A 27,606-nucleotide genomic window follows, 5' to 3' on the forward strand; every position below is an offset into this window, starting at 1 on the left:
AATTCACAACCCAGTAGCCACCATCCCTTTCATCCTGGCAACTGGGTGACCTGCAAACCCTAAAACTGGTCCTACCAACGGTTGGCTGGGTAGGTGTGTGCTGTTGGAGAGATGGTACTGGTTCGGAAAGAGCACAGGGTAGACATGTAGATGCCTAGTTACTTTCTCAGGAGGAAGGGCACGCAAGGGAACGGACCTTCCATTCATTAGTGTGTGTGTGTGAGTGAGAGAGGCTCTGGGAGATTATGGGGAGAGATACAACTAAAAACACAGAGCCCAGCCACAGAACAGGAGGTAGCAGACTTTATTTTTGAGCAGCAGCTCCTTTTGGAAAACTGCCTCTGGGTGTGTGCTGTTGAGAGAGGGAGAGTGTACTACAGCTTCCTTCTGCCTACAAAGTCTGTCTAGGCCGTCTGGGTTCTGTTCTGGCCAGTGACTACTTGCTGCTGCTCAGAAAAGTAAATATACTGTCAGCTACAAAAGAAACCCATTGGTGTTTCTGGCCCACAGAAGGCGGCAGGGAAACAGCTTGAGAATGATGAGAGCTTCTTGTGACTTTCTCAAGTGCAGAGCTCTTTGCACAGCGCTGTAAAATGTACTCCGCGTTCTGCAAAATACAGAACATGACACAGTCCCGACACCTAAAAGCTCATCATCCCAGTCGGGCAACAGATTAAGTGGTAAGGGGTGATTCCCTTCAACCTTAAGGCTGGAGCATCTTTGGAGGCACTTGCATGCCTCTTCCCCATCTTGGTCTGGACCCTAGCACGCAACTTATTTAATTGGACCCTGGACACTGACTAGTCATTTGATCAGCAAATCCATGCCTGACTGGCAGGAGGGGGATGGGTTTGCATCCTGTAAACACAACTACAGAGCTGTGCAGTCTAATATGCAGCGGGGATATTTCACCTCTAACTCCCGGAAGGTACAGGAACTACTGCCTGGTGGGGGCAAGCTTACCTATGTGGGGGGGTCCAGTTGCTCAATGCAGGCATAAGCAGCTAGCCTGATGGATGTCACATTAGCCTCAGTGGGAAACAGACAGTTAAAGACAGGCCTAAGGTCCTTAGAACTTTATCTAAGGATCGTCTCCGGGTAAGAGGTTGGGTAGAGATTGCCTTTTTCTTGTAATACCAAGCATCTCTTATTCATCCAAGTGCATTATTATTACCATTCTTTGTATTGCAGTAGTGTCTAGAGGCGCCCTCCCCCCCATCAATGATCAAGACCGCCTTGTGCCAGGCGCTGTACAGATATAACAACACGATTGTCCCTGCCTCCCGAAAGACTGTACAATCTAAATACATTGATTTATTTGATTCACAAACCTGTGTATCCCCCACAGAATGGGTGGGCAAACTACAGCCCGTGGGCCACATCCAGGCCGCCAGCCAATTTAATCTGGCCCCTGAGCTCCCGCTGGGGAGCAGGGTCTGGGGCTTGCCCCACTCCCGCTCTCCAGCCGGGGAGCAGGGTCGCTGGCCACAGCTCTGTGCAGCTCCCGGAAGCAGTAGCATGTCCCCTCTCTGACTCCTATGCATAGGGGCAGAAATGGGACTCCGCACGCTGCCCCTGCCCCAAGCGCCGCCCCCGCAGCTTCCGTTGTCTTGAAACGGTCAATGGGAGCTGCAGGGGCAGGGCCTGTGGACGGGGCAGTGTGCAGGGCTGCCTGTCCGCGCCTCTGCGTAGGAGCCAGAGTGGGGACGTGCCGCTGCTTCTGGGAGCCGCTTGAGGTAAGTGCCGCCCGGAGCCTGCACCCCTGGGCCCCTCCCGTGTCCCAACCCCCTACCCCACCTCTGATCCCCCTCCTGCCCTCCGAACCCCTCAATCCCAGCCTGGAGCACCCTCTTGCACCTCGAACCCCTCATCCCAAGCCCCACCCCAGAGCCCACACCTCCGGATGGAGCCCTCACACCCCCCCCCATCGCGCCCCAACACCCTGCCCCTTCCCGCACCCTGAACTCCTCGTTTCTGGCCCCCACCCCAGAGCCTGCTCCCCCAGCCAGAACTCTCACCCCTTCCCGCACCCCAGCCCCCAATTTTGTGAGTGTTCATGGCCCGCCGTACAATTTCCATACCCAGAAGTGGCTCTCAGGCCAAAAGTTTGCCCACCCCTGCTCTGCTGTGAGCCAGGGTTCAGAGGTGGTGATGTCTGAATTCTTTTGCATCTCCTCAAACCTAGCCTGACCAACCCAGACATTAGACCAAATCGTAGAACGTGAAAACAGAATGGTTACAATGACGAGTTCAAACGCACATTGATCAAACAGAAGTGTGATCAACGTCTCAAATCTCTTCATCCTCATGAACATTGCTCAGTCCTCACTCTGGCCTTCCTGCTGGGCAGTAAATGAAGGCACCTCAGGAAATACCTCTCCCCCATGGAATTCCCTCTCCAGCTTTCTGTTTGTATTCTGCAACAGAGCAGCTTAGAGCAACTTCGAAAGTCCTCCTGCCTTCCTAATGAATTCTAGTGATGAGCTGCTTTTCCTGTGTCTTGGGGACATCACCCGATAAGGATTTTGTACATAACTGTATTTTAGCTAACGTTTCTCCATAAAGATAAGCCCTTCTTTGTAAAATAAATGTGGTGATTCAGACAGCTTTGACATTACCGTGGGGTTTTCCTTTAGCAAAGGGACATTTATTACTTGTATTCTGGTAGTGCCTACAGGCTGCAATTGAGATCAGGGCCCTGTTGTGCTGGGCACTCTGTAGACACACAGTTACAGTCACTTGTACCCAAGGAGCTTCCAGTCGAAATAGGCGAAGGGCGGGAGTGGATTATATTCCTGACTTAACAGATGTGGGAACTGAGATGCAGAGCGGTTGTGACATATCCAAAGTCGTGGCAGAGCCAGGATTTGAACCCAGGTGTCCTGCATCTCTCTCATGCTCACATGAAGACAGCTTCTTCCTATATCCCAGTGGAGTTCAAAGTCAAAGTTCCCCTGAGTGACTGGGGCATCTGTTCGACGCAATCCAGCCACATCCGTTTCGGTGGAGTTGCTCAGGAATGGAATTTGTTCCTGTATTTTTCTCTGTCCTCAGATATTCAGTTTTCTGTCCAACTGTTCTTAGCAAAGGGTCATGGGATCTGAAATACTCCTTATAACCATTGTGATATGTTGCAATAAACATGCTGCTTATATATGAAACGTGCCAACAGTTAAGGCCTTCCTGGTCCTCTTGTCCTTCTCAGCCTGGTCCTCTTGTCTTAGACAAAGAGCTGATGTAATTAACTGATGTCAGGAGTTTTCATCCCCTCTCCCCTCCCCTGGGGAGCAGGCCCAGTTGGCCTTGCTGGAGTGCTGTGCCTGCCGTGGGTACCAGACCTCAGAGTTGAACATGCTGGCAATGGTAGCGTTTGGGTAAGGGAGGGCTGGCAGCTGCACCCCAGCCAACAGATGTATCTGAATATTCATATGTTTAGAGATTAATCTTTCTCTTAATTAGGCAAATGGCTGTGAGGGTGTCTCTAGCCATGCTGTGTAATGTAGTGGAGTCAGAAAAAGAAGAATAACCAGCCATATCTCTTTTCTTTCCCTACAGATCCCAGACGAATTTGATAATGGTGAGTAAAGCCCCAAACCTGCTTCTGAGTTGGCTCAGTGCTTTGGGCCGCTTCCTCCCCATGAGCCCTTGGCAGACAGACATGGAAGAGAGGCTGGTGCAGGGGTGTGTATGTGGGGGGTGGGGGAATAGACTTGTCGCTCCTGCAGATGTGAGCTCGGTAGCGCAGATGGCTCTCTTGATAAAAAGGGCAACTCACTGGTCATTGGAAAGTCTGTGTGAGGTGGAACAGAAAGGCCCTTTTGCTCCAGGTTGGAAAGATGGCCAGTTTTAAAAGCCAGAAATGCTGAGCAAGGAGAGCGCTGGCAGGTGCAGGGAGAGAAACATTTGCCCTTCCTTTTCTTTATTCATCCAGCGGTATCCCTCTGTGGCAGGACAAAGTAGCTGCCCTCCAGGAGACGTATCAGACTTGGCGACTCTGCCTGCCTTCCCAAAGCCTCCCACTCTCCCCAAGCAGGAAAGCGACTCACTTTGGATAAACACGTTTGTGTTTGGGCTTCTGAATTCTGCACTGCGTGAATTGGGGCTTTTACTCCATGCCTGTCACTGTGCTAAGAGATGGATGTTTGCCCCGGCTGGGTGCTCTTGGATTTGGCAGTAGACACCTCGTTGAAACTCTTCTCCTAGACAGAGAAGCACATCTGGGCTCGATGCTTCTTAGTGCTGTTGTTCATGAATGATGAAAGTGAGGGACTCTACAGTTACCTGTCTGGGGAGTGGAACTGGCTGTGAAATGTCTCTGGACTCAGTGAATCCACTGGGAAGTTGGCTTAAAATACCGGATCAAACCGAGAGTGCTTCTGAGCTTCAGTTTCCCAGTTTCTGCCCCTCCCTGCGAACATGGTGCCATCTTCTGTTGTGGTCTGTGTTCTGGAGAGCATATGATGATTCCCCTTTAATCCCCTGGAAGACATGCAGTTGTTCCCATTGTATGGATGGATAAACCAAACCACAGAGAGGTTGCATGACTGACCCAAGCCTGACACTGATTTGCTGTAGCAGTAGTTTTCCTAATCCCCTGCTCTAGCCAGTAGCCCACACTTCCGGAAGTGGAGAAGGAAACCAAGAACTCCCGCTGGAGCATTCGAAGCGAGGGGATGGAGAGCAAAGGGTGAAAACAGTCCATGGTGAGGGCTTTGGTCAACTGGGAGGCAAAACTATTTCCTGTGGGCTACTTTTGTCATCTGCACATGGATTTCTTATGGAAAACGTTTCCTTGTGAGGGATGTAGGGATGTTTTTTCCAATGGAAGGGTCTGGTCCAACAAGGTTTATGACCACAAATGAGTATGTGCACATGGCAGAGGGAAGGTTTGGCAGCCTATAGTCAACTCTGTTAACGTGCTCAATTGAGTTTTACAGATGCGGAGTCTGCTTCTGGTTGACATGCTCCCGTCCTCTTCCGAGCCTCCCAAACTCTCATTTGGGTGAAACAGCAGCTCTAAACCTTGTCACCTGCCTATCACTGCAGCAGAGCTTCCAGCTGGTCCTCGTAGGTCAGAAATGGGGCTGGAACCCCTTTGACTCCTGAAAGAAACCATCAGCTGCTGTTTCCTCTTCTGACTTTTGCTGCAAACGGTGCCGTCCGTGTTTTTCTGGTCATCACATTTTTGGAGAAGAGCAACAAAACTAATAAGGAAACCGCAGCAGCTGAGCACCAGGGAAAGCCTGAGAGCTAAATCTTGACTTGTCTAAATTGCGGGAGCCTGTACATGTTTGAAAAGCGTTAGAGCCAAGGAAGAAGAGGGACGGAGTGTGATTTATGAGAGGATGGGCTCAGTGGTTAGGGTGCCAGCCTTGGCCTCAGGAAACCAAGGTGTAATTCCCTACTCTGCCTTGTGTGACCTTGGGCCAATCGCCAAGCCTCTCTGTGCCTCGGTACTATAAAATGGGGATAGTAGCATTTCCCTGCCTTGCAGAGAGGCTGTGAGGAGAAATTCATTAGCATGTGATGAGCTCTGATACTGTGGTGTTGGCGGCCAGATAGTATCATGGCAGATGAGTAAGAGTACTGGGGTGAAACTGAGAGAGGACAGTTTAGGGCGGCACTTTCAAAAGTAGCTAAGTGACTTAAGAGCACGTGTCCCATTGACTTGCACTTCTACGGTGTGTTTAAAAACCCTGCCCTGAGGCTGAATGTTGGGAAAAGTTTCCTGAGAGTGAGATCTCCAGCTGTGGAACAGTCTCTCCAAGACAAGGCGCAGCTAGCTGCTCTGTTACTTGGGTCTTAGGACAGAACATAAGCAAACTCCTGTCAAGGAAGACTCCTGGCATTGGGTCCCTAAGAAAGACGGAGTGTTTTGAACTTGATTTTTCTCATCTCATAGTGACTGTTCAGTAAAACCATTTCCCCCCTGGATATCTATACTTGTTTTTCCACCCTGGAAGATAATGGGGTTTGTTCCCACCTTCCGGGATTGCCTGGCATTGCTGCGATCACCAGCATGCTATATGGCATCGGGGTTCTGGGAAAGGAAAGGCTGCAGCCTTGACCAAGTGAACTATCTAGGTTGCAGGACCTAGCCTGGTGTTTAATTGCTGTTCCATTTGTAGCTGAAATCTTGTCCATTTCCATATTAATCAGCCCAGGGTTAATACTGTAATTAAAACAAGATGAATTGGTAATGAACCAGCACTAAAAGCAGCAGCTGAGAATGAGCCAGGAGCCCTCCTGACTGCAGAAGATTAGCTTGATATTCACTCAGGTCTCCATTGCACAGGGGCCCGCTCAGTGCCCAGCTGCAATCAAATCCACACGGTGTGATCATCCGAGGAGGCAGCGGAGCCTGAAAGGCCAGGATGCTAATGACGATTGTCCATCAGTGAAGCTCTTGGCATTTTTTTAAATCTGAAATTCACTAGCAAAGATTATGTAAAACTCCCACCTGAACGCTGCTGATCTCCAAGGTACATGGTGATCTATAACCCTAGTACCATTTCCCACCCGCCAAAGAATGACCCCTTGAACCCCCCCACAAATTAAACGCTCAAAAAGGCCAGCCAGTGGTTTTGAGGAAGGTTAAGAGGTACATGGTCATGAGAACAAAATTCCTCAACAGAGACGTGATCAGCATTCATCTTTTTCTTTTAGATGTATATTTGAACTCAATAACATACTCATTTAATAGAACCACTCCAGAATCCACCAATCAAGGGGTTAGTTCTAATATTTGTTCCCGGTGGTGCCCAAGAATGTGCCAGGAGTTTTCGGAACCTAAAGGGGAGGCGCGCTCCCTGCTGTTCAGAGGGATCCATAAACCAAATGATCATATGGGCTCCAAAATCAGTCACTTGTAATCTCCCCCCATCTTTCCTGCCACCCTTCCGATTGTGGAATGGGTGTATGTTTTGAAATGATGGAAAAGGGATGGGCTGGGAGATTGTAGCAGTGCCAGAAATTCTGGCTTTGGAATTTGGGAATCTGCTTCCTCTGGTTCATCGCTTTCCTTCGTGGGTATGGGGAGAACAGAACTGCCTGCCGTGCCCGTGAAATGCTGATAGCACCTGCCGCTCTGCGTCAAGTTAGTGACTATAATGAAATCTCATGCTTTGGGGCTTCAGCTGCTTACCTGCAGCGGAGTCAGGAAGGAATTTGTTCACCAGTGCAGTTTGTTTTGTTTTGTTGGATGTGGAGGGTATTTTTCACCTTCCTCTGGAGTATCAGGCTGACCGTTGCTGGGATGCGGTGGACCGTGCTCTGAGGCCTTGCAGAGAATCCTCTGTTAGCTGCCTGGCAGGTGCATCTCACTCTCATGCTCAGGGTCAAACTGTTTGCAAGGTTTGGGGTCAGGAAGGCATTTCTCCCCCCTTACCCCCCTGGTCAGATTGGGAGGGACTTTGGGGTTATTGATTCCTCTGGAGCGTGGAACTCCGGCTGGGATCATCTGGGCCTGTCTCGCCTAATCAATTCCCTGCCACTGCAGAAGCCTCAGCCTCTCCTGTTCTCTCCTTGAGACTCAGTTTAGTTTTCTGAGGACAGAAATTCTTTTGGTGCAAGGTAAGTCACTGACTTACTATAGGGACATCTGGCTGAAAATCAATGCTATATGTGAGGTCTGACTAGATGATCCATTGGTCTCTTCTGGTCTTAAACTCGATGAAACTATATGGGCCCCAAAATCAGTCCCGTGTATCTCGCCCCATCTCCTCCCCTCCCTCCCCTTATCAAATTGTTGAAAGCGGGCGTAAATTTTGGAACCACAGAAGAGGACTCCTGGTGAGTGGAGGGGCAGTTTTGATCACTTTGGCAGCACAATCACAGAACTCTGTTCAAACCTCAGCCAGTTGATGGGAAAGTTGCCTCTCTGATCAGGTTTACAGATATCTTCTCCACCCCATCTCCCCCTCCACATAGGGTCTGTGTTTTGCTACTCCTTCCAAAGCTACATTCAGGGCAATTTTCATACCCCGCTTGGTTATACAAGCTATGGAATTATTTCACTATGATATTGTTGGAGACCCATCTGGTAAAAATCCCAGCCCGACCGAGGATTTAAACTCTTTACTTTGGCTGGCTGGAAGCACAAATGTCTTTACCACCTTTTGGATTTAGGTGGCAGAGAAATCTAGGGGGAGAGCAGCTCAGAATATGGAAAGCCGGATTATAAATGTTAATTCTTTAATGTGTTTAAGCTGGATAGTGAGTGAGCAGTAATAAGTGTAACATGCTCAGCTCCCCCTAGGGAAAAAAAATCAAGAAATAAAGTAACTTTACAATTCTAATCAGCTGAGTGAAAGGGCCAGTGTTTGAGCTGCTTCTCCAGAGCAGATGTACTGGTGCATAAACAGCATGTGTGAGTCTCTTGTCGAGGGCAGAAGGTCAGGCAGGACTTGTGCTGGGATGGGAGGGTTAACAATTCTCTCTTCCCTACCCATCCCTGGGCATAGCTGCAGGGGGGAGCAGAGTGGGAAACTGCTGTGACACTGAATGAAGGGGAGGGGGGGATGTGGCGCTGTAGTATGTCTGCCCCCCAAGGGACTGGAGCCATAGGCTTTCCAGATGCCCTTCTTAGCCTGTTCCACTTGATGAGCGAAGAGCAGGGGCAGATTTCAGGAGAGAGAGCCCCAAGGGGGTCAGAGCGGAGCGATGGGGAAAGGTCAGGCTCTGACGGCATCCTGTCGCAGCGCGGTTTCTCATACCTTCGTGCTGTCTGACGTGCCTTCGCTTGCTTAAGATCATTCTGTCGCTGCTCACTCATCTGTTTCATGGATCGGCGTTGCTGAAGGAGCCATAGACTTCCCCTCCGCCAGGCTCTGGCCCCCCAAATTCACCCAGGCCCCAGCTCTCTACAGCCCATGCTTCCTACTAGGGAAAGCTTTCCATAGCTCTCTGATAAAGCCCACGTGTTATTTCTGGATTTTCTTCCTACAGCGTGTTGAATATTCTGGATACCTACATCAACATAATGCCATTTGGTAGACCTATTTTGGTGGTTTCTGTTGGAGCACACCTCTCAATCATACAGGCTGACTGTTGATTTGACATTTGCAGTGTGTCGGTCCCAGGATATTAGCGAGACAAGGTGGGCGAGGTAGTACCTTATATTGAACCAACTTCTGTTGGTGAATGAGAGCTCTGTGTAAGCTCGAAAGCTTGTCTCTCTCACCAGCAGAAGTTGGTCCAATCAAACCATGGTTTTTCAACCTGCGGTCCGCAGACTAAGATTTCCAAAGGGGTCTGCGCCTCCATTTGAAATTTTTTAGGGGTCCTCAAATGAAGAAAGATTGAAAACCACTGCATTAAAAGATGTTACCTCACCCACCTTGTCTGTCCTTTTCACAGCATTTAGGAGCATAGTCCTACCAGACGGCAAAGATCTGCCAGATTGTGAGGTGGGGCTGTATGAAGGGGGGGGGTTACAGCCCTTATTCCAATCCCAATAATGCAGAATCTTAGTGAGAAAGTTTCAAGCATAGGTCTTGCTTCGTCCTACAGTTTGTAAGGGAAAATAGCAAAGCCCGTGGTGGGAGGAGGGGCTTGACTTTCTGAGATACTGCGCTCCCACTGAGTTGAACTGGTGGGGGCTCAGCAAATCAGACCCTTTGTTATGTTACTTCTGCCCCCTCCCTAAAGGAGCCTGGAAAACAGAGAGGCAGATGGGAACTTTGCTGAACACTTTCAAAGGCAGAAGGTCCGGCGAGCGGAACGCGTTCAGATCAAACACGTACAGAAACACACAGTGGAGGCAGGGCCTGGGCTTTGTCTGCCCATGGACCCCTGAGAGCGCGTGAGCTGGGATAGGAAGCGCTTTTCACCTGCTCTGTTCAGCAGGCCTGGCATATGCTCCGTCCAGATTAAAAGCCATTTTTCAGTCAGTGGCCCATTGTCTGACATAATAGAAAACTCCCCCTCCCCGCTTTTCCTCTCTCCAAATCTCTGGCTAATTCTCCGAGCTCTTCCTTTTAGATTTAAAGATGTACGGGTTGGGGTTAACATAATTGTTTAACCACCATGCGCCAGCCATCATGTGACCTAGAATAATCTGTCAAGACACTGCAGACCTTTTCTTCACCTCCCCTGTTTGTTTAAAACAGTGGGTACCTACTCCCCTGTAGACATGCGGCAGATAACTTTCCACTGTAGAGCTGAGTGCCCTCTCCCCAAAGCTATTATGTGTTCTCGGTTTTCCTGAGGTCATACTAAAGACTTAGCTCTTATGTAATGCTTTTCATCTGTAGGCTGCAAAGCTATTGTCCTCCCTGTATTACAGAGGGGAAAGCGAGGCAGGGAGCAGTGTGTTTGTTGTGTGTCAGTTTCAGAGCTCTGATCAGTTTCAAACCTGGAAATAGAATCCAGGTGTCCTGTCTCCCAGCTGCCTCCCCTGCATGCTAGAATTTTCAGAAGGGTGGTGTTTGCTTCAAAAATATTAATTGGTGTTGCAGATCTGTAGTATTCTCCATGGGAGAGAAGGGGACAATTGGACACAGAGTCCAAGTTTAAAACATGAACGCAGGCCAGTAAACGGTAAACTCAGTCACAGATGAGACTTGGGTTTAAAACCATATCCCTTTTTTTTTTTTTCCTTCCTGATTTAACTTTTCCAGGGTGTTTTTTTTTTTTTTTCTTTTCAAGTGTTGCATCTGACAGACAGAGTCCAATGCAGCCTTGGCCATGGTCAGAGTCCCCTGTATGGGCCTGCGATTGACACCTGAATCCCGCTCTCAACAGCCCCATCGTCATCCGCCCCAGCTGCTCGGTCCGCATTATCATAACAATTGCCCCCAAATTATGTCCCATTCAGTGCGCCTGCCTTTGATTGATTAACTTACAGTTTCTGTTTGAATAACCCTGGCCGCTAAGATGGTAAAGCTGTAATCTCAGAGGGATAGTTAACAGCGATGGTGTGGGGACTGCGGACTCAGTCACACGCTCTCTACAGCCTGACCCCTGCTTATGGGAACATCTGAAGAGACAGGAGGCCAGTAATTGAAAAATCCATTCCTTGTGTGTGTTGGGAGGGGCAGAGGGATGCTTCTGCATATGTGAGAGCTACATCAGATGGTCTGGATTGCCAGACAGCAGCCCACGCTTCATCTGCTAGCATGGCGGATGATCAGAAGATACAGTTGTATATATTTGTTCCTACAGTACCGTGTGTTTTCCCTAGACTTCTACTTTCTAGACACAGCCTCAGTGTCCCCAAAAGAAATGCTATCCTTGGCGTCTCTCTTAGGGCAGCCTCCTTCCCTTTTAAAGGTACGGGCCGAGATTTTCAACCGTGGCTAGTGATTTTGGGTATCTCCATTTTTTTTTTTGAGTATTCAGCTTAGACCCCTTAAAAAAAGGGGACCTGATTTTCAGAAGGATGGTGCTCCATGTTTTCTGAGAATCACCTTTAGTGCCTCAAGTTTGGGCGCCCCACCCCACCGCCCCAAATCTCTAGACCCTTGTGTAGTTTGGCCGTGATTGGCAGCTAAAAACCATGTTCTTATACTGATGTGCATATGCCTTCCTTCCCCCTCCCCTCCTTTCACTCTCCATTCATCCCTAAATTCTGTTTGCCAGTTAGAGAATGAAATAGTTTGGGATAACTTGCCCCCACCTCCCACTGATACAACAGAAGACCTGTATGATGCTTGTAAATAACGGAAATGAAGCATAAAATAACCAGTATATTTCAACACATAAATTGCCACAAAATTTTTGCCAGTTTAGTTTCATGGTCTGCTTGCTGTTACCTGCCTCCCCCGCCCACTGAATTACCTTCCACCCCCCTTTTTGGTGATGATGGAAAACAATCTTATGCCTCAAAACAAATTGCTGCTCGGGGCACTCTTGTGCCGGGCGCTGCACTCACCAACTGAGGTCAGGGCCCCCATTGTGCTGGGCGCTGCTCAGGCACGGAGTAGTTACCGCCACTCCTTGGGGGTGGTTTAATTGTGCCAGTGGGATAGAGCCAGCTACATGAGAGACCTTACAGAAGCACAGCCTAAGTCTAGACAAGGGGTGGGCTGGAAAATAGCAGCGTAAAGAGGAGAAGGGACTTGTCTATGGTCAGAGAGCAGGTTGGTGTTAGAGCTGGGAATAGAACCCAGGTGTCCTGAACTCCAAATCTGCAGCCCTGTCCAGAACCTGCTGCCTCCCATGCTGGTTGGCCTGGGGAAGAGGATGAATAGACTCTTGCAAGACTGGCTGATATGAATAGGATCCTACGTGAGGATGTTGTTACTTAACTAATCAGACCCTTTACTGAAGCAAATTCTTATAGCATCACCAGTTCTGGGGTTGGTTTTCTTGTGCGGAGTCTCTTTGGTGGAAGTATAATTAGAAGAGTTTGTGTCCCTGAAAGGATCCCTGGCTAATGAAATGATAAATTCTATCTTGTACTTGGCTTTCTGGGTATTTTATGTTGCCATCACCAGTGCCTTTCGGTCACGAATAAGCAAAGCATGTTTGTGAGGGAAAGGAGCATTAACCCTATTTTGCAGGTGAGAAACTGAGGCACGTGACTTGAGCAAGATCTCCCAGGAAATCTGTAGGGAGCTAGACATTGAACCTCCACTCTAATGCCCCAAGCATCCTCCCTCCCACCCAGCCCATTTGCATCTGGTCCTTTCAGAATCCCTAGCAAGGCAGGGATTCATTTTCCTGCTAGCTGTGATAGGTGGCGTGAAGACTTTTCCCGCTCTAGGTGCTGCTGCTACATGTGACTCTTCCTCTTCTTTTGCAGATCCAGTGGTGGTTCAGCAGCTCCGAAGGACGTATAAATATTTCAAAGACTATAGGCAGGTGAGTTGCTGCACAAACCCTCCGGCTGGTCTTGAATAGCTCACCAAAGGGCTGATCCTGGGCTCTGCAGTCAGGTAGAAACGCCAGCGTAAATTTCACAGGCTTGAGCCAAATGTAACTCTTATGATTAAGAAACAGAGCCCCTCTCCAGATGGTTTGGGTAGACCCACTGCAGTTCTTTATCATTTGTCTTCTGATAACACATAGAGGCCCCCATTGCGATTGGGGCCCTCTTGTGATAGGCCCTATACAAACGTGTGATGAAAGACTGTCCCAGCTCCAAAGAGCTCTGTGACCTAATGCTGTCTCCGATTTGTAAAACCGCGTCCCTTGTCATGGATTTAATCTGGCCCCGGCATTCGAAGTTTGGCTTGAGAGGAAGGATGGCCCAGGGGATAGGGCACTAGCCTAGGTCTTCGGGCATCTGGTCATTTCCCTGCCTTGGGCATGTCACTCAGCACCTTTGTGCCTCAGTTTCCCACCTGTCAAAGGGGGCGGGGCCTGATACTTCCCTACCACAGGGGAAGCCTGAACTAGTTGGAATCCAGCAGGTGACAGTGTAGCAGACCAGATAAGCGAGCAGAGTTCGTACCCCGGGTCCATGCCTGGCTTGTATCACCCATGCTGTCCTGTCTTCCTAGCTGTTCTTACCCCGCTAGCTGATTCAAGCCAGCTCCGGCGGGCTAACCCATGCCCAGCTGTCACTGTGTAGACATCCCCTAAGAAAGACCTCAAGCCCTTAATGAAATACATTTCAGCTGACGGTTCTCATATTGAAAATTCGTAGATTCCAAGGCCACAAGGGCCCACTGCGATCATGTATCCTGCCCTCCTGAATAGCACAGGCCAGAGAACTGCCCTCAGATTGTTCCTTTTGAGCTAAAGCTTTAAAAAAAAAAAAAATCTTGATTTAAAAATTCCCAGTGATGGAGAATTCGCTGCAACCCTTGGTAAGTTGATCCAGCAGTTCGTTACCCTCCTGGTTAAAAATGCACGCCTTATTTCCAGTGTAAATGGATCTAGCTTCAAAAAAAGGTTTTTTCTTTGTCTTGCTGAGATCAGCATCCAAGCTTCTGTGTTCTTCCCCCTACAACAGTTGACGCTGCCCCGAATGTGTAGGTGTCGAGCTCTCTGTGTTGTGAATGTCATCAGCTATTCCAGGGTAGAAACTCTCCAACCTGAACCGTGGCCTGTCCCTTACACCTTGGCAGCTAAAAATCTCTTCACACAAGGAGCTTGGTTCTCATTAGGAGCCCACGTTTTTGTTAATGCTCCCAGCTTTTTGAGCTGTCTTCGCAGGGAAGGCGGAAAGGCTGCTGCCAAGCACAAATGGATAGCGGAGGACCATTTTAGACCTCATTTTAGAGCACTCACGCTGACAAAGCACTGTTCACACTGGCTTTTTTCGTTGGCAAAACTTTTGTCGTTTGGGGAGGGTGGTTTTTTTTCACACCCCTGAGCCACAAAAATTTTGTCGCTCAGTTTCCAGTGTAGACAAAGCCTTGGTTTCAGGGGGACACAGCGAGTGCAGACTGTTCCAGGTTGGGAGGGACCTGTGTTCTCTGAAATCTCCCACATGTTAGTTTTTGAGGCAAGCTGTAGCAAGGTGTTAACGGTGTTCTCCTGTTTCCTGTGATTAAACAGAAGCCTGGTACAACAACTGGGAGTCGCATGCGTTTTTTCCAAAGCAGATAGGTTACGAGGTCAGCTGTCAGAAACACTCAGGTATTCAGTGTCATGAGAATAGCATCTTGGGAACTAAAGGCTTCCAAGGAAGGAGGAAGTGCCAGTGGAGGGGAGATTTTTGTACAGCTCACGGGGCTCGACGTAGAGGTGAAATGAATGATATCCGTGATGCAGGAATTCTGTATCTCGCTCATGCATGTTAATGCAGTGTGCCGGATAGCCATGTATAGTCGTGTTCTTCTGCCTTGCTGCTCCAAGCTCCTCCGTATCTGGCTTCCTCACACACCTGTAACTCCTTTACTCTGTCTTCCTGGGTCTCTTCCCTGCAGATGATTATAGAGCCCACCAGCCCGAAGCTGCTTCCAGACCCCCTGAAAGAACCATACTACCAGCCTCCCTACACCCTGGTCATTGAGCTTACAGATGTGTTGCTCCATCCCGAGTGGTCGGTAAGTCAGGCTCTCTCCCCTTTGTGTTCCCCTTTCTGGAGAGAGTGTTTCGGGGGAGGAGGGCTCCTTCCCTCAAATTCTTTGAATGGTGTTTCAAGTGCTTTCGCGACAGACACGTGACGAGAGGCAGTGGGTTACTGAGTTAGTTGAGATCCTGCTAGATCGTAAGTGAAATCTAGATTAGTGGTCCCAGCGTGGCGCCTGTTTCTTCCCTACACAGGGCCACTCTATAGGTTGACGCAACGGTCAGACCACAAGTGGCTTGCTAGGAAAAGACCATGGTACTGCTAGTCAGGAATGGGGGTACAGTTCTGTGCACAGAGAGCCCAGGTGGGCTGCAGGTTAGGACTGACTGGCATCAGTAAAGCTATGTGTGGAGAGCCTGGAATTGGGGTTGCAGGGGTACACTTGGTCGGGATCAAAGAGCATTGGTAAAGCTCTGTTCCTTATGGATAGTTCACTGACTTCAGCTGAACCGACCCTTGCTTTTATTCTGGGAGTGCTAGGTGGACTCCAGGCCATTCCCGCAGATCAGACAGCTGTAGCAAACAGAAGCTGTGCGTTGTGCTCTGGACCCCGGTCTGCATGATCCTAAAAGCTGGCAGTAACTAAACCTCTTCTCAGCAGGCTGCTTCTGAGAGGAGGGAACATCTGGTTGTGGGGGAGCCAGCTGCGTGCCTTACGCATGCAGGCCTTCTGCTGTGTAAATGGGTGTGGTGCTTCAGCAGATGCGTTGGGCCAAAGAGGAGAGGGTGGTGCCAGCAGAGACAAGGAGGAGAGATCGCGTTTGCTCCGTCTTTCAAACTTTGGGTTCCTCTCCAGTAGTCACAGCATCTTGAGGCAGGATCGAATGACTGCAGACAGTGATCCCTAAGCACGTAGGCCTGCTGTCTGACCCAGTGGGTCCGGCCCTGTGGTTCTAGCCTAAAGATGGAACAGAGCACTGACAAATGGAGAACTCACCTTGCAGATCAAGCTGTTGAATCCAACCCCTTCCCCTCAGCATCTTCATCCCAATCCAGTTTCCCCTCCGCAGTCATTAGATCACAGTACACATCTCGGGGTAGAACATGTCTTCGATCCACGTCTTGGGAGCTGCTGCTTAGTCTGGTTGTGGATGTCCTGAACTACAGTGGTTCCCAAACTTTTCCAGACCCTGACTCCATTTGAGCTCCCCTCCTTGTAATGCAACCTCCTGGCTGTGGGGGGGAGAAGGGGGCCAGCCCTGCACTCACCCTGGACAGCAGCGGCTCCCGTGTCTTGCCGGGTTGAGCCCGGCATCCTCGCCCGGGTTTTGTGGCCTGGTGCACATAGCCTCAGTGCCGCTTGGGTTTGGCCCATCCGTTGTCCCTCTGAAGATGGAGACAGCGGGGTGAACAGGTCAGATTTTATTGGCATTGTGACCTAGCACATGGGGTCGCGACGGCACTCCAGTTTGGCCCATGGATGGCCCAGATGTCTCCCAAAGGTAATGGGCATTGCATCACGTCCCACTTAACTACTGTGAATTGGACACGTTTAACTTGATCACAAATTGCTGTTTTGTAAGTAACCAAGGGAAGGGAGGCCGTAGAACTGGAGAGAAATGCTAGCATTCCAGGGTATGGTGGGAAATCCGGAGTTGTCTGTGGATTTGAAGGACAGCTGATCACTCTATTTCAGCAGGCTGGCCAGGCCAGGCCAGGCCAGTCCTCGCTCTTACACAGAGGGGAACTTGTGGACAGAGCAGTGCTGCTAACTTCCAGTAGCCCTGACACCACTCGCGTGATTTGAGTTGCTAACTCACCAGCCACGGAGCAGGGCGTCTTTGGGATCTGAGCATTGGTTTAACACACAGTCTGTGGGGTTGTGGTCCACAGAACAGGCCTGCCCAGTGCTTGGGCCAACGAAGATGCCCAAACAGGTTGGTAATGAAGGGTTTGGGAGAGTTGCATCCTTCCACTGGCTCCCCCTTCTCCATTGCATCAAACATAAGATGCTCGTGTTCATTCTCAAAGCCCTTCGTGGCCTATCATAGAACATTAGGGTTGGAAGAGACCTCACCTAATCCAAACCCCTGCTCAAAGCAGGACCAACCCCAACTAAATCGTCCCAGCCAAGGCTTTGTCAAGCCTGACCTTAAAAACCTCTAAGGATGGAGATTCCGCCACCTCCCTAGGGAACCCATTCCAGTGCTTCACCCCCCTCCTAGTGAAATAGTGTTTCCTAATATCCAACCTAGACCTCCCCCACTGCAACTTGAGACCATTACTCCTTGTTCTGTCATCTGCTACCACTGAGAACAGCCAAGCTCCATCCTGTGTCTATCCCCTGACTGTCTTCTATAGTTCGGTATTGAGAAGTTAACTCCTGCCTCCTTTCGGCCCCTGGCACCAGCTGCCCATTTGTGAAATTCTCAAACATACACCTTTGTGCTCTCGTCCATGCTTCCCCCTGTGCTTGGGAGGAGTTCTCTGTAAACATCCGTCCGATTAATGTCCCTCCAATCCCTCCTTCAAACTGCTTTCCCGAGAGGCCGACAGACAAATCGACTGTTGTTGGGCCGCTGGAGTGAAGAGACCACTGGTTGCTATGCTGAGCTGTGTTGTTGTCTTGTTTCCTTGTACGCCTTCCTTCCCCCCCACCCCTCCACTGGTCTGTCTGTCTCTTGTCTTGCACTCAGATTGTCGGCCCTTCGGGACAGGGATCGTCTTTTTGTTCGGTGTTTGTCCAGTGCCTGGCACAATGGAGTTCTGCTCCTAGGCCCTACAATAATACGGGATAAGGCAGGAGGGGACTCCTAGGCGCTCTGATAATATGTGAGTCAGGGGGAAGGAGGCATCTCTTGAAGAACTGCTGGCCTCTTTCCAAGACTTCCATGTGCCTTATTCTCCCTGTCGTTCTCTCCATGCTGTGGCAGCCCTAGAGTGCTTGGCTGCTCTCCCTGCTGGACAGTGCGATGCCAGCCAGGCCTCCGATACCAGCCTCTCTGTTGAAAATCAGCTCCTGTCCTTCCCTAGCGAGTTGTCATCTCATGGCTTTTCTTTCTGTCCCTCCCTTTGTCCTCAGCTAGTAACTGGCTGGCGCTTTAAGAAGAGACCGGGCATTGACAGTCTGTTTCAGCAGCTGGCTCCGCACTATGAAATAGTCATCTTTACATCTGAGACGGGCATGGTGAGTGCTGTGGTGCCGGGGGGAGGGCAGGTCCTGCGCCCCACGGGGTGTGATCGGTGCTGTCTTCTCAGACAGGTGCAGCTGGCATGCCCTGGATAAAAGAGTGGGTGAGGGAGACTGAGAGCTTCTCCAGCAGTCTCTGACAAACCAGGAAGAGGCTGAGCAGCGTACAAATGGGGGCGTGCTGCGCTCTTCATGTTAGTGACTCCGGCAATTGGGCGGGCACCATGCTTTGTGGCCCTTAAACCTGGAGGGGGGGGTTGGTTTAGCCCAGTGTAGGGGTGTTGATTGTTTATACCCAGACCCCCAAGAGCAAGTGTCCCCCTTGCTGTGCTAGGCAAAGTCTTTCCAGTGAGTCTCCTCATACTCTTGACCTTCCTTCAGTAAATAGCTGGGGCACGAATAGCAGAGTTTGGAATGTGCCACCACTCATTTGAATGTATATAAACCACATCTTCTCCATTCCATCTGTTGAATTGGGGCTATTGCCGTGTTAATTTGGTGGAACCGTCTGCGAGAAGGGGGTGTGTTTGCGTCCATAGGGCAAAAACCCTGCCCTTGTTGGAACCTACTGAGGGAACAGCATGCATCTGGCCAGCCGTGCTGCCCTCAAAGCACGTCAAGGGAATGGCTGGCCCATGCTGAGATCCAGCATAGCTTCCCCTTTGGTGCACTGGGGGGTGGATTCCTGCAGGCTGCTCCAGCAAAATGCACCAGCTTCACGAGAAATGTCTGAACCCAAGTCCACACTGGGCACTCCCGGACTCGGGTTTGCACAGCCATGGGGTGCCTCTCTGTCTCCAGAATGATTAAACGCCCCATTCATCATTGCCCATGATATTTGTGTGAATTGTGGGCTAGGGAGATGCCAAATTTTGTGGGGTGTGCTGGAGACCTTGGTAATTACTAACCTTTGAGTAACCGTGCCTTGTTCCTCTCAGCGTTCCTGACCAATGCCGTTTCTAGCTTTCTCCCCGGTGCACGTGTTTCTTGTGTTGCTACTGCCAAACTTGGTCTTCTGTGACATCAAGGTGCATGATGGATTTGGGGGTGTATCAGGGCGACCAAAAAGTGTGTCCGTTTGCTTTGCGTACATCCTGGAAGAAATGCTTGGGGTCCGTTAGTAAAGTTGGTCAGGAACTTTCCATCTGACTGATTTTCTGACAGAAAATGCCCTTTTCGCACAATGGAAATTTTCCATGGGTAAATTTCTATTTTACCCCCCAAAATGTGATTGCTTTCTGCTGGGAAAATCCGAACCCTGGCTCTCCAACTGCTCCTGCTGTGTCCCTTTCACGTGCTGCCTCCAAAAGCTGAAATGGTTTAGCTTTGGTTTTCTAAAATGCACTTTTTCTGGAAATCCCTTCCCAGGAAAAATGGCACCTTTTTGACCCCATTCAGGATGAGTTTTTTTCCCCCAAAACTGTTACATTTTTCACAGGAAGATATTTCCGTTTTCCAGCCGGCTGTATGCATCAGGTTGTCCCTGGCTTCTGAAACCTGTGCGTGGTTTTCTTTAGCTTCACCTACCTACATGTTACTGCTCAGAAGCTCTGTTGCTGACCCCTAATGGTTTTCAAGGTGTCTCTGTGAGGGAAGAGCTGTGGATGCATTTAAGCCTGCAGAGTTGTCTGGTGCAAGCCTTGTATCACCCCTTTTCTTTCTCCTCCAGACGGCATTCCCCCTCATTGACAGCGTGGACCCTCACGGATTCATCTCCTATCGGCTTTTCCGAGATGCCACCCGTTACATGGATGGACACCACGTTAAGGTATCTTCACTGGGGGTTCCGGCTTGAATAGTTTTGCCGCTTCCTAGTGGGGGAGAGCCGAAAATAATCTCAGAACACATCTGTCCTGGAGTGAGCAGGAAACTTACCGGGTCTGAAAGCTTCATGCGTTTTTGTGGTTAACGTGCTGCTTTCAGACTTTCGCCTGTGTATCCTGATATCCCCTCGCCCTCTAGCTCTGCCGATGCTCCCTCAGTCCCGTCCTGCCACCTCCCCGGGCTGTTCCAGTCTTGGACTAATCTTGGACACAGCTCTGCCAGTCAACTTCAGCCTGTGGTCTTTCCCCATCAGAGGCTCAAGGTGCCGCGGTTTGTGTTGTGAGCCTCAACAGCTAAAAAGCGTGTGCATCTGAGCCTCTGTGCCAGCCCATTCATCCCTGTGGAAGCATACACCAAAAAAGCTCTTTACGGCCTTTACTTGAGAAAGCTGTAACCTGCTGAGCTGGATAAGGAGGAGTCCCCATCCAAGGGTATGATGGAGGCAGAAGTAGCAGCAAAGTCTTCCGTTGCCCCGGAGCTTGCTGGGGGAAGTGGTTGAAAGGGAAATGGCGTCTCCTTCAGTGAGTAACCCCAGCTTCACGCAGACGTGACCCCGTCTAGCTCTGAGTCACGCCTGCTGACTTCACCAATGCAAATTCTAGTGTGTCTCTGTCAGAGAATGTGACCGTTCTGGCTTTGAAAGGTGACCTGTGGCAGGGGGTGCATGCTGGGTTTGTGCCCTTTGATACACAAGGAAGGCCTCTAGGGGACTGTGTTTTCTAATTGTTTTCGTACACTGGGGCTTCTTGACGTGGGGACTCTGGGGTATGTCTACACTTCGCCGCAGGGCAAACTGGGGGGATGTGAATTACAGAACACACTGATATTGCGGGTGGGAACTAAAAGGTACCTGGTTTGCACTAATGTAGTCCTCTACGTTAATGCAAACTAGGTACCTTTTAGTTCGTGCTGGGGGTAGCTAGAGTGTAATACTTCAGTGCGCTCTGCAGTTCACACTCCCCGCATGGCCTGAAGTGTAGACAGGACCATAACCTCGGGAAAATAAATCAAATGAACGAATCCACTTTAAATTCACACCTTTCGATAAACTGCATTACATCCCCGTGTGGGCAAACTCACTCAGAATTAGTGGCCTTAAATTGGTTGACCTTAATTTTAGTTTGGAAGCGAATTAAGATGAAACGAATTCAAGGTCCCATTACGTCTGAATGAAAGCATCCACGTGGGTGGAGCCCTGGGCAGATACAAAAATGCGGACCTGCATCAGATCTGCGAAGAGGGCAAACAATACAACCGCATCCGCAGAGGCAGAGATCCATGGATAAAGAGTGGATTTCCAGGGCTGTACAAATGGGTGTGATGCAATTTAGCTAATCCACCTAAAAGCTAATTGGGATTAATTTTCCTGGATGGCCTCATGTAGACAAACTCCGGTTCTGTCTGCTCTCCAAGACCCGCCGGAGAACTGGCAAACTGATGACGTTGCAGATGCCAAAGAAATGTCGCCAGATTCAGAGGCGAAAGTGACTTTTGTTTCAGATGTTTAAAACTTAGTTTGAGACAGTGGCCAATAAACTCAAACACTCGAGAGACCCCCTGTCTTTCCAGCTGGAAAGGCTCCTCATCCATCCTTCTTCGTCATCCAGCACAATCAAGGGAAGATCAGGCTTAATATTTCCGGCTTTAAAAATGAGCAAAATTGCGAGGAGGGGAGGAGGGCAGGTAAAGGAGAAAAGTGGGGGGGAAACGCAATTCGTTCCCTTGTGCAGGTCACCTTTAAAAGAAAGGCAGCTGCTCTGAGCATTGCTGCTTCAGCATGATGAAGCTCCGTGCCTGATGGTGCTAGATTATTACCAAACCTCCGAGCGCTTTCCCTTGACTGACTTGATGCATTGGTTGTGTTTAACAAGAGGCCCCTCTCAGCTGTCAGCCATCCAGAAACATGCTGTATGTTAATTTCAGTTTGTCTCCGCGGCTGGTGTGCGGGGGCGGAGGGGGGGCCCTCCTGCACTTTGCTCTGTCCTCCAGTGAGTGATGGTACGTACAGCATCTGCCTGCTGCCTCGTTGCCGCAGTAGCAGAATGCGAATAGGGAGACGATCCGTGACGGCCTTGCCTGCCCTGACCTGTGCGTCTGCAACTCGGGGTGTCTGAGCAAAAGGCTTGGTTCTCTGTGACTTCTAGACACACGTGCCCAGCTGCCTGGGTGGACATTAAAACTCTCCCAGGCAGGGTAGACCCCTTTTGGGATGTAGGCAGCTCGAAATTCAGAGCTGCTCTGTACTTTCTCCCTCTCTGAGCACGGTAGTGTTAGCCTTGGGTCTCCATGTGATGCCATGCCCGCTCATCCGTGAAATGGTCCCATGTCGCCTTTGCATCTAGGCAGCGCTCTGCCCGCGAAAAGCTGCCCTCTCTTTCCCCAGCCCTGGCCTCGTGCACTGTAATTCGAGCACCTCTGTCCACACTCCACAATAGAGCACTTTGCTATGGACCTTCTGCCTCTCTTTCCCCCCACACACACCCCCTCCCTCCCTCTCACCTCCCATCTGCTGTCCCGGGGTGGGCAGGGCGTCCTTTTCTCTCAGGGCAGCTCTCTCTGTGTTTTGATTGTTTGTGGATTTTGGAGGGGGCGGGGCGGCTTTGCAAGGAGCGGCCCTGCTGTTCCATCCAAGATGTTGCTGCTTTAGAAAGAGCTTGCTGGTACCGTAACCAGGATTCGTTTCCCAGCGGGACGTTTTTGTTTCCGACTGGAGTATCGCAGGGGAGGGGACAGGGCGAAAAGTGTGTACATCAGATCTGGAGGCTGCGTAGTGGCACTGCCCTGTTCACCGCTGGTACTACCCAAAAAAAAAAAAATCAAAAAAAATCTGGGTTAACTCGGCTCTTAAATCTGTTGACCTGTTGTCACTTCTGTGCAGTTACCAGCCCCATGTGCAGCGATCTGATGCTGCGAAGCACATGGTGAATATACATCCCTCCCCGCTACCAGTCCTAGCAGGGAATGCAGATCCCTGCAGCAATCACATGCCCCCTGCCTCCCCCCCGCCCCCCCGGCCACCTTCCAGTGTATTTAGCAAGGTCATGCAATGATCCAGACACTGTGTATGGGGGAGGCAGTGCAGCCGAAGTGGATAGTGCACTGGTTTGGGACTTGAGGCCTGGGTTCAGTCCCTGGCTCTGCCACCAGCCCCCTGGGTAAGTTGCTTCTCCTCTCTGCCTCAGTTTCCCCATCTGTAAAGTGGGGGCTAATGATACCAGTATCCTTGGTGAAGCACTTTCAGATCTATGGGTGGAAAGTGCTAGAGAAGAACTAGTGGTTGCTGTTGGATTCCTGGCCTTCTGCAACACACAGTGCCACAGGTTGCTCTTTCGTTCCGGCTTCACCAGCCTTTACACGACCCCTCAGTCATTCTCATTATGGGATGGAGAAGAAGGGTCTGACTAGCTTCCGTTTTGCCCTTCAAGCTTTCGGATCCCACTCTGTGCAGACCCGTGTGCACTCCGAGCTGTGCTAGGCAGTACGGAATTCTGTCCGGTCTTCACTGGACCCAGGACGGGTCGCTGATTTCCACACCGCTCTTTAGGTCTGGACCCGCATGGTAGCCAAAACACCTGAATCCTCCTGTTCAGGAGAAAGGCTGCAGTGGAGGGGTTTCTGGGGGAGAGGGGAGGGAAGCACAGCCTAGGCTGGGCAGGGGGAGATCTGTCTCCCAGGCGGTCCCTGCCATGCCCTGTGGTGGCAGCTGCATCAGGTTCCGGGGTGCTGGAGAGCGCAGGTTTCAGCCTCTGTCCCGTGTCCCTGTGTCCAGGATATTTCCTGTCTGAACAGAGACCCCGCCAAAGTGGTGGTGGTGGACTGCAAGAAGGAAGCATTCCGCCTGCAGCCTTTCAACGGCATGGCACTGAAGAAATGGGACGGCAGCTCCGACGACAGGGCGCTCTTCGACCTCGCCGCCTTCCTGAAGAGTAAGGGGGTGGGGGGGTGTCCCTCTGCCGGGGGCTGCTGCTGGGGCAGGGGGCGCTTGGCGATGAAATCTGACCGCATTATTGCTCGGTAAGGCCATGGGATGGTTACAGGAGCAGCTCCTGCCACCTGGCTCAGGGACTGACCCGTTCCTGTATGGGAGGGAACACTGGGTTTATATCTGGAAAGTCCAGGAATTCGCTCCCCTCCCCTCCCCGGGACCGAGGGGCCCGCTAGTGTCGCAGCTGCTCCCTACGTTCCTGCAGAGAGCAGGTCTCTCTGGGCCTCTCTCCTGGGAATGGGCAGCATTTCAGAGAGGGGCCTAGACAGAGGCGCCAGAACAAGGGGGTCAAGGCCACTTTTTGCCACAGGCCTGGCCCCCTGTCCCTCCCCTGAGGCCCTGCCCCCCAGCTAAGCTGGAAACTGGAATGCGGGTAGCTGTGGGGAGCTGCAGACCCTCCACCTGCCCAGGGTGGGGGGGGCCTAAGAGCAGCCCCCAGCCCAGGGCGGAAGTTGGGTCCGTGGCTCCCCACAGCTGCCTGGGCAGCTCTTACCGTGGCCCGGCTGCGGCTCTTTGGCCCCCGCAGCCCTGCCGCCAGGCCGGAAGCCAGATCAGGGTAACAGCCACATGGGGAGCTGTGGACCCTCCACCTGCCCTGGGTGGGCGCCCTGGGGCATGGGGTCACAGGCTGGTGGCTGCTCTTGGGGCCCCCCCAACCTGGGCAGGTGGAGGGACCTGGGCTTCCTGGCCTGGCTCCAGCTTCTGGCTTGGCTGGGGGCGGGGGCTCGGGGGAAGAGGTGGGGCAAGGCCAGGGTCACAGAGGGGATGGGGCCTCGTGGCCCTCCTGCATTTAGGAAGAATCCGTCGCTCCTGGGTCTAGACCCTCTGACCCCCAGCAGGAACTCAATGCTGCTTATGCACACGCAGTGCAGAATCCCTGCCTCCCGGACTGGCTTTGTTTGACATGTTCACCCACCCATGCTCAGCCTCTCCTTCCCTGCCTCTCATTGCCTGACAGCTATTGCCTTGAGTGGGGTCGAGGATGTCAGGACGGTGCTGGAGAACTACTCGATGGAGGACGACCCGCTGGAAGCATTTAAACGTAGGCAGTCTCAGCTGGAACAGGTAAGGGCACTGGTCTCACGGCTCCTGCCGCCCCGGCTCAGGCTGCAGCACCAGAAGGCAGGGGGCAGCGTGGAGTCTGTCCTCAGAGTCTTGGAGGGAGGGATGTTGTTTGTACTACAACAGTGTCTTCCAGTAACAAGGTCGGGGCCCCTTTGTGCCGATGCTGCACAGATAGAAGAGCCCCGGCCCCACAGAGCTTAGTCTAAATAGACAAGACACAGCAAGGGTAAGAGGGGGGCCTTGAGAGCAAGGCAGGTTGCTACTCACCAGTCACGTGGAATAGAAATGTGAGTGTCTTGGTCTTTCTCTGTTAAAACATAGCAAGATCCCCCTCCCGCTTGCTTGTGGTGAGCTATACCACAGCCGTGAGCTCTATGGAGACCCTAGACAGATGTGTCGGTGGTGGGGAGGGACCAGCAACGCGAGGGGGTGGTGCAGGTGGGAGCACTGGCTTTGGGGGCTGCTCTGTATGCAGATATCATATTGGCTTGGCAACTTACCAGAATCAGCCCTCCCGAAATAAGTACCTTGCTACTAGGCTAACTGCATCCACACTAAGGGTTGTCCCGCTTTAACGATAGCTGTGTCGGAACCAATGTAGTCATTGCATTCGTCATGATAAAGCCCTAGCTTTTCATCAGTAGATCTCAGAGAGCTTTACAAAGGAGATCAGTATTGTACACATGGGGAAACTGAGGTACGGAGCAGGGAAGTGACTTGCCCAAGGCCTGCCAGCAGCAGAGCTGGGAGTAGAAGCCAGCATTCCCACAAGCCCCTCAGCTGTATTTCACCTGTCAGGCTCACCATGATGCTGAGCATATCAGTGCCAGGCTCACCTGTGTGTAGCTCGCGTGTGCTCGATCGCGTCTCAGCCTGGCTGGATGTGTGCTGGTAAGAGCCATCGCTTCCCGTTGAATTTTGGTGCAATGATTTGTCGCTTGTGCGTCGCCCGTGGAAGGATGGGCTGGGGGCGAAAGCACAGGGGTGGCAATCCGATCCTGAGCTTGTTCCCACCGCTGACACCAACGCCTTGTGGGAACTTGGACGATCGCTTCACCTTCCTGGCTGAAATGACTCCTGAGTCGCCCCCCTGGTAGTGTGGCATAGACAGGGCTCAGGGGCTAATAGTGGAAGGTTCGAGGAAGCCCTCAGCTCGGTGCCGTCGGGCCGTGTGGCGCGCCCCAGTAACGCAGGGTTTGTGTCCTTCCCTGTGCATGCAGGAGGAACAGCAGCGGCTCGCCGACCTGTCCAAGAACAAGAAGCAGCAGCTCTTCCTGGGCTCCCTGGCAAGCCGGCTGTGGCCTCGGTCCAAGCAACAGTGACTCTCTCCTGTGCGGCCCCCGCCCGCTTGTGGACCGTCAGAGCAGCGTGGTCTGGGGGCGGGGTTCCAGCAATGGCATCCGCTTTACAAGGCCTCCAGAACTGCCTTCAGACTTAGCCCTTTCCAGACCCCCCCTGCGGGGTGGAGAGCCGGCAGGCAGAGATTCCCGCACCGGCGCTAGGGTGGCCTGTGTCTCTGTGGAGAAATGGACTTCTCTCAGTACAAGTAAGGGTGCAGGGGGAGGGGTCAGTCCCTAATTAGCTTCTAGATCTCCCCCCTCCCCCCCGCGTCATGTTTCCTTCAGACGAGAGAGAGGACCGTACTGCTCCTGTTGGCGTGAATGGAAACGGTGGTACGCACGCTTCAAATAAAGGGTCATCATTCTACAGGCGGCTCCTGCGACGCGTCCCTGCTTTGCACTTCCCGCTTAGTCGTGGGTGGGGGTAGGAGGTGGTGTCTAAAGCCACTGCTGCCCTGTGTGGGAGGGGCAGTTGATTCATTCGGTCACTACAAGAGGGCATCCACCTTAGGCCCGTCAGGGTTTGTCAGGGACCAGTGTAGCTGGGGCCACAAACCCTGTTTTGGAAGGTCTGCTGGAGGGCGGTAATGCACAGATTGTCCAGTCCCTCAGCGCGAGGGGAGCAAGCCGTCCCCAAGATCTGTTCCTTGCCAGACAGGATGGGCAGGGGTGTCTGGCCACACACACTGGGACAATATAGAAACAAGAGGGGCGAATGGCAGTGAACCTATAAAATGCACCTCCAACTCGAGGCCGTCTGGCCCTCCCATTTTGGGGCTAAGTGTGACCCCTGCCTGTCCAGGGGTCAGACTACAGACAGTCACTGAGGCCTTCTGCCCTCTGTTGGAGCGGTCATCTACATACCCCAGTGAGCAGAGAATTCTGAGATCCTCTTCCATTTCCTTTCAATGTTCCTTCCCCGCACCCAGCCCCCTGTCTTGCTAGGGGAAGGTTGAGGTAGCACCCTCCCACCTCGTCTGACATCCATTTCCCCACGACTCATCCGTTCGCCAACTGCACTGAGCTTTTCCACTCCAGAGCCGGGATTACCTGCTCCCTGTTAAACAGATTGGCTTCAATCTGTGTTTTGGTACATTTGGGGGGGGGGGGGTGAGGACTCGGGCAGACAGGCCAGCAACCCCTCCAGCAAGGTCTATGATTGTGAGAGGCTGGAACAGCCTTGTGTTTGTCCTAAGCGTCATTGTAAAGTATAAACGCCAAGGGGCTTCTAACAACAATAATAAACCCACCGTAGATTTGGAGCCAAAAAAGCATGTGTTTGAATTTTTAAGTGAGA

The 27,606-nt window shown here is 51.5% G+C and overlaps 1 protein-coding gene across 1 annotated transcript in view; it reads left to right on the plus strand.

The window, feature by feature from the left end:
* TIMM50 (translocase of inner mitochondrial membrane 50) overlaps positions 1-26,676 on the plus strand; it is a 46,103-nt gene extending 19,427 nt beyond the window's left edge. The window contains exons 4-11 of the mRNA XM_073321923.1: positions 3,556-3,577; positions 12,746-12,804; positions 14,820-14,939; positions 17,988-18,092; positions 19,765-19,863; positions 23,689-23,845; positions 24,863-24,969; positions 26,190-26,676. Of these exons, the coding sequence (XP_073178024.1) occupies positions 3,556-3,577; positions 12,746-12,804; positions 14,820-14,939; positions 17,988-18,092; positions 19,765-19,863; positions 23,689-23,845; positions 24,863-24,969; positions 26,190-26,291 (771 nt within the window). The 3' untranslated portion in view covers positions 26,292-26,676. The remainder of the gene's footprint in view (positions 1-3,555; positions 3,578-12,745; positions 12,805-14,819; positions 14,940-17,987; positions 18,093-19,764; positions 19,864-23,688; positions 23,846-24,862; positions 24,970-26,189) is intronic.
* Positions 26,677-27,606: the final 930 nt, after the last annotated feature.

This window comes from Lepidochelys kempii, chromosome 23, assembly GCF_965140265.1.
Source record: "Lepidochelys kempii isolate rLepKem1 chromosome 23, rLepKem1.hap2, whole genome shotgun sequence".
In the NCBI taxonomy this organism is placed as follows: domain Eukaryota; kingdom Metazoa; phylum Chordata; order Testudines; family Cheloniidae; genus Lepidochelys; species Lepidochelys kempii.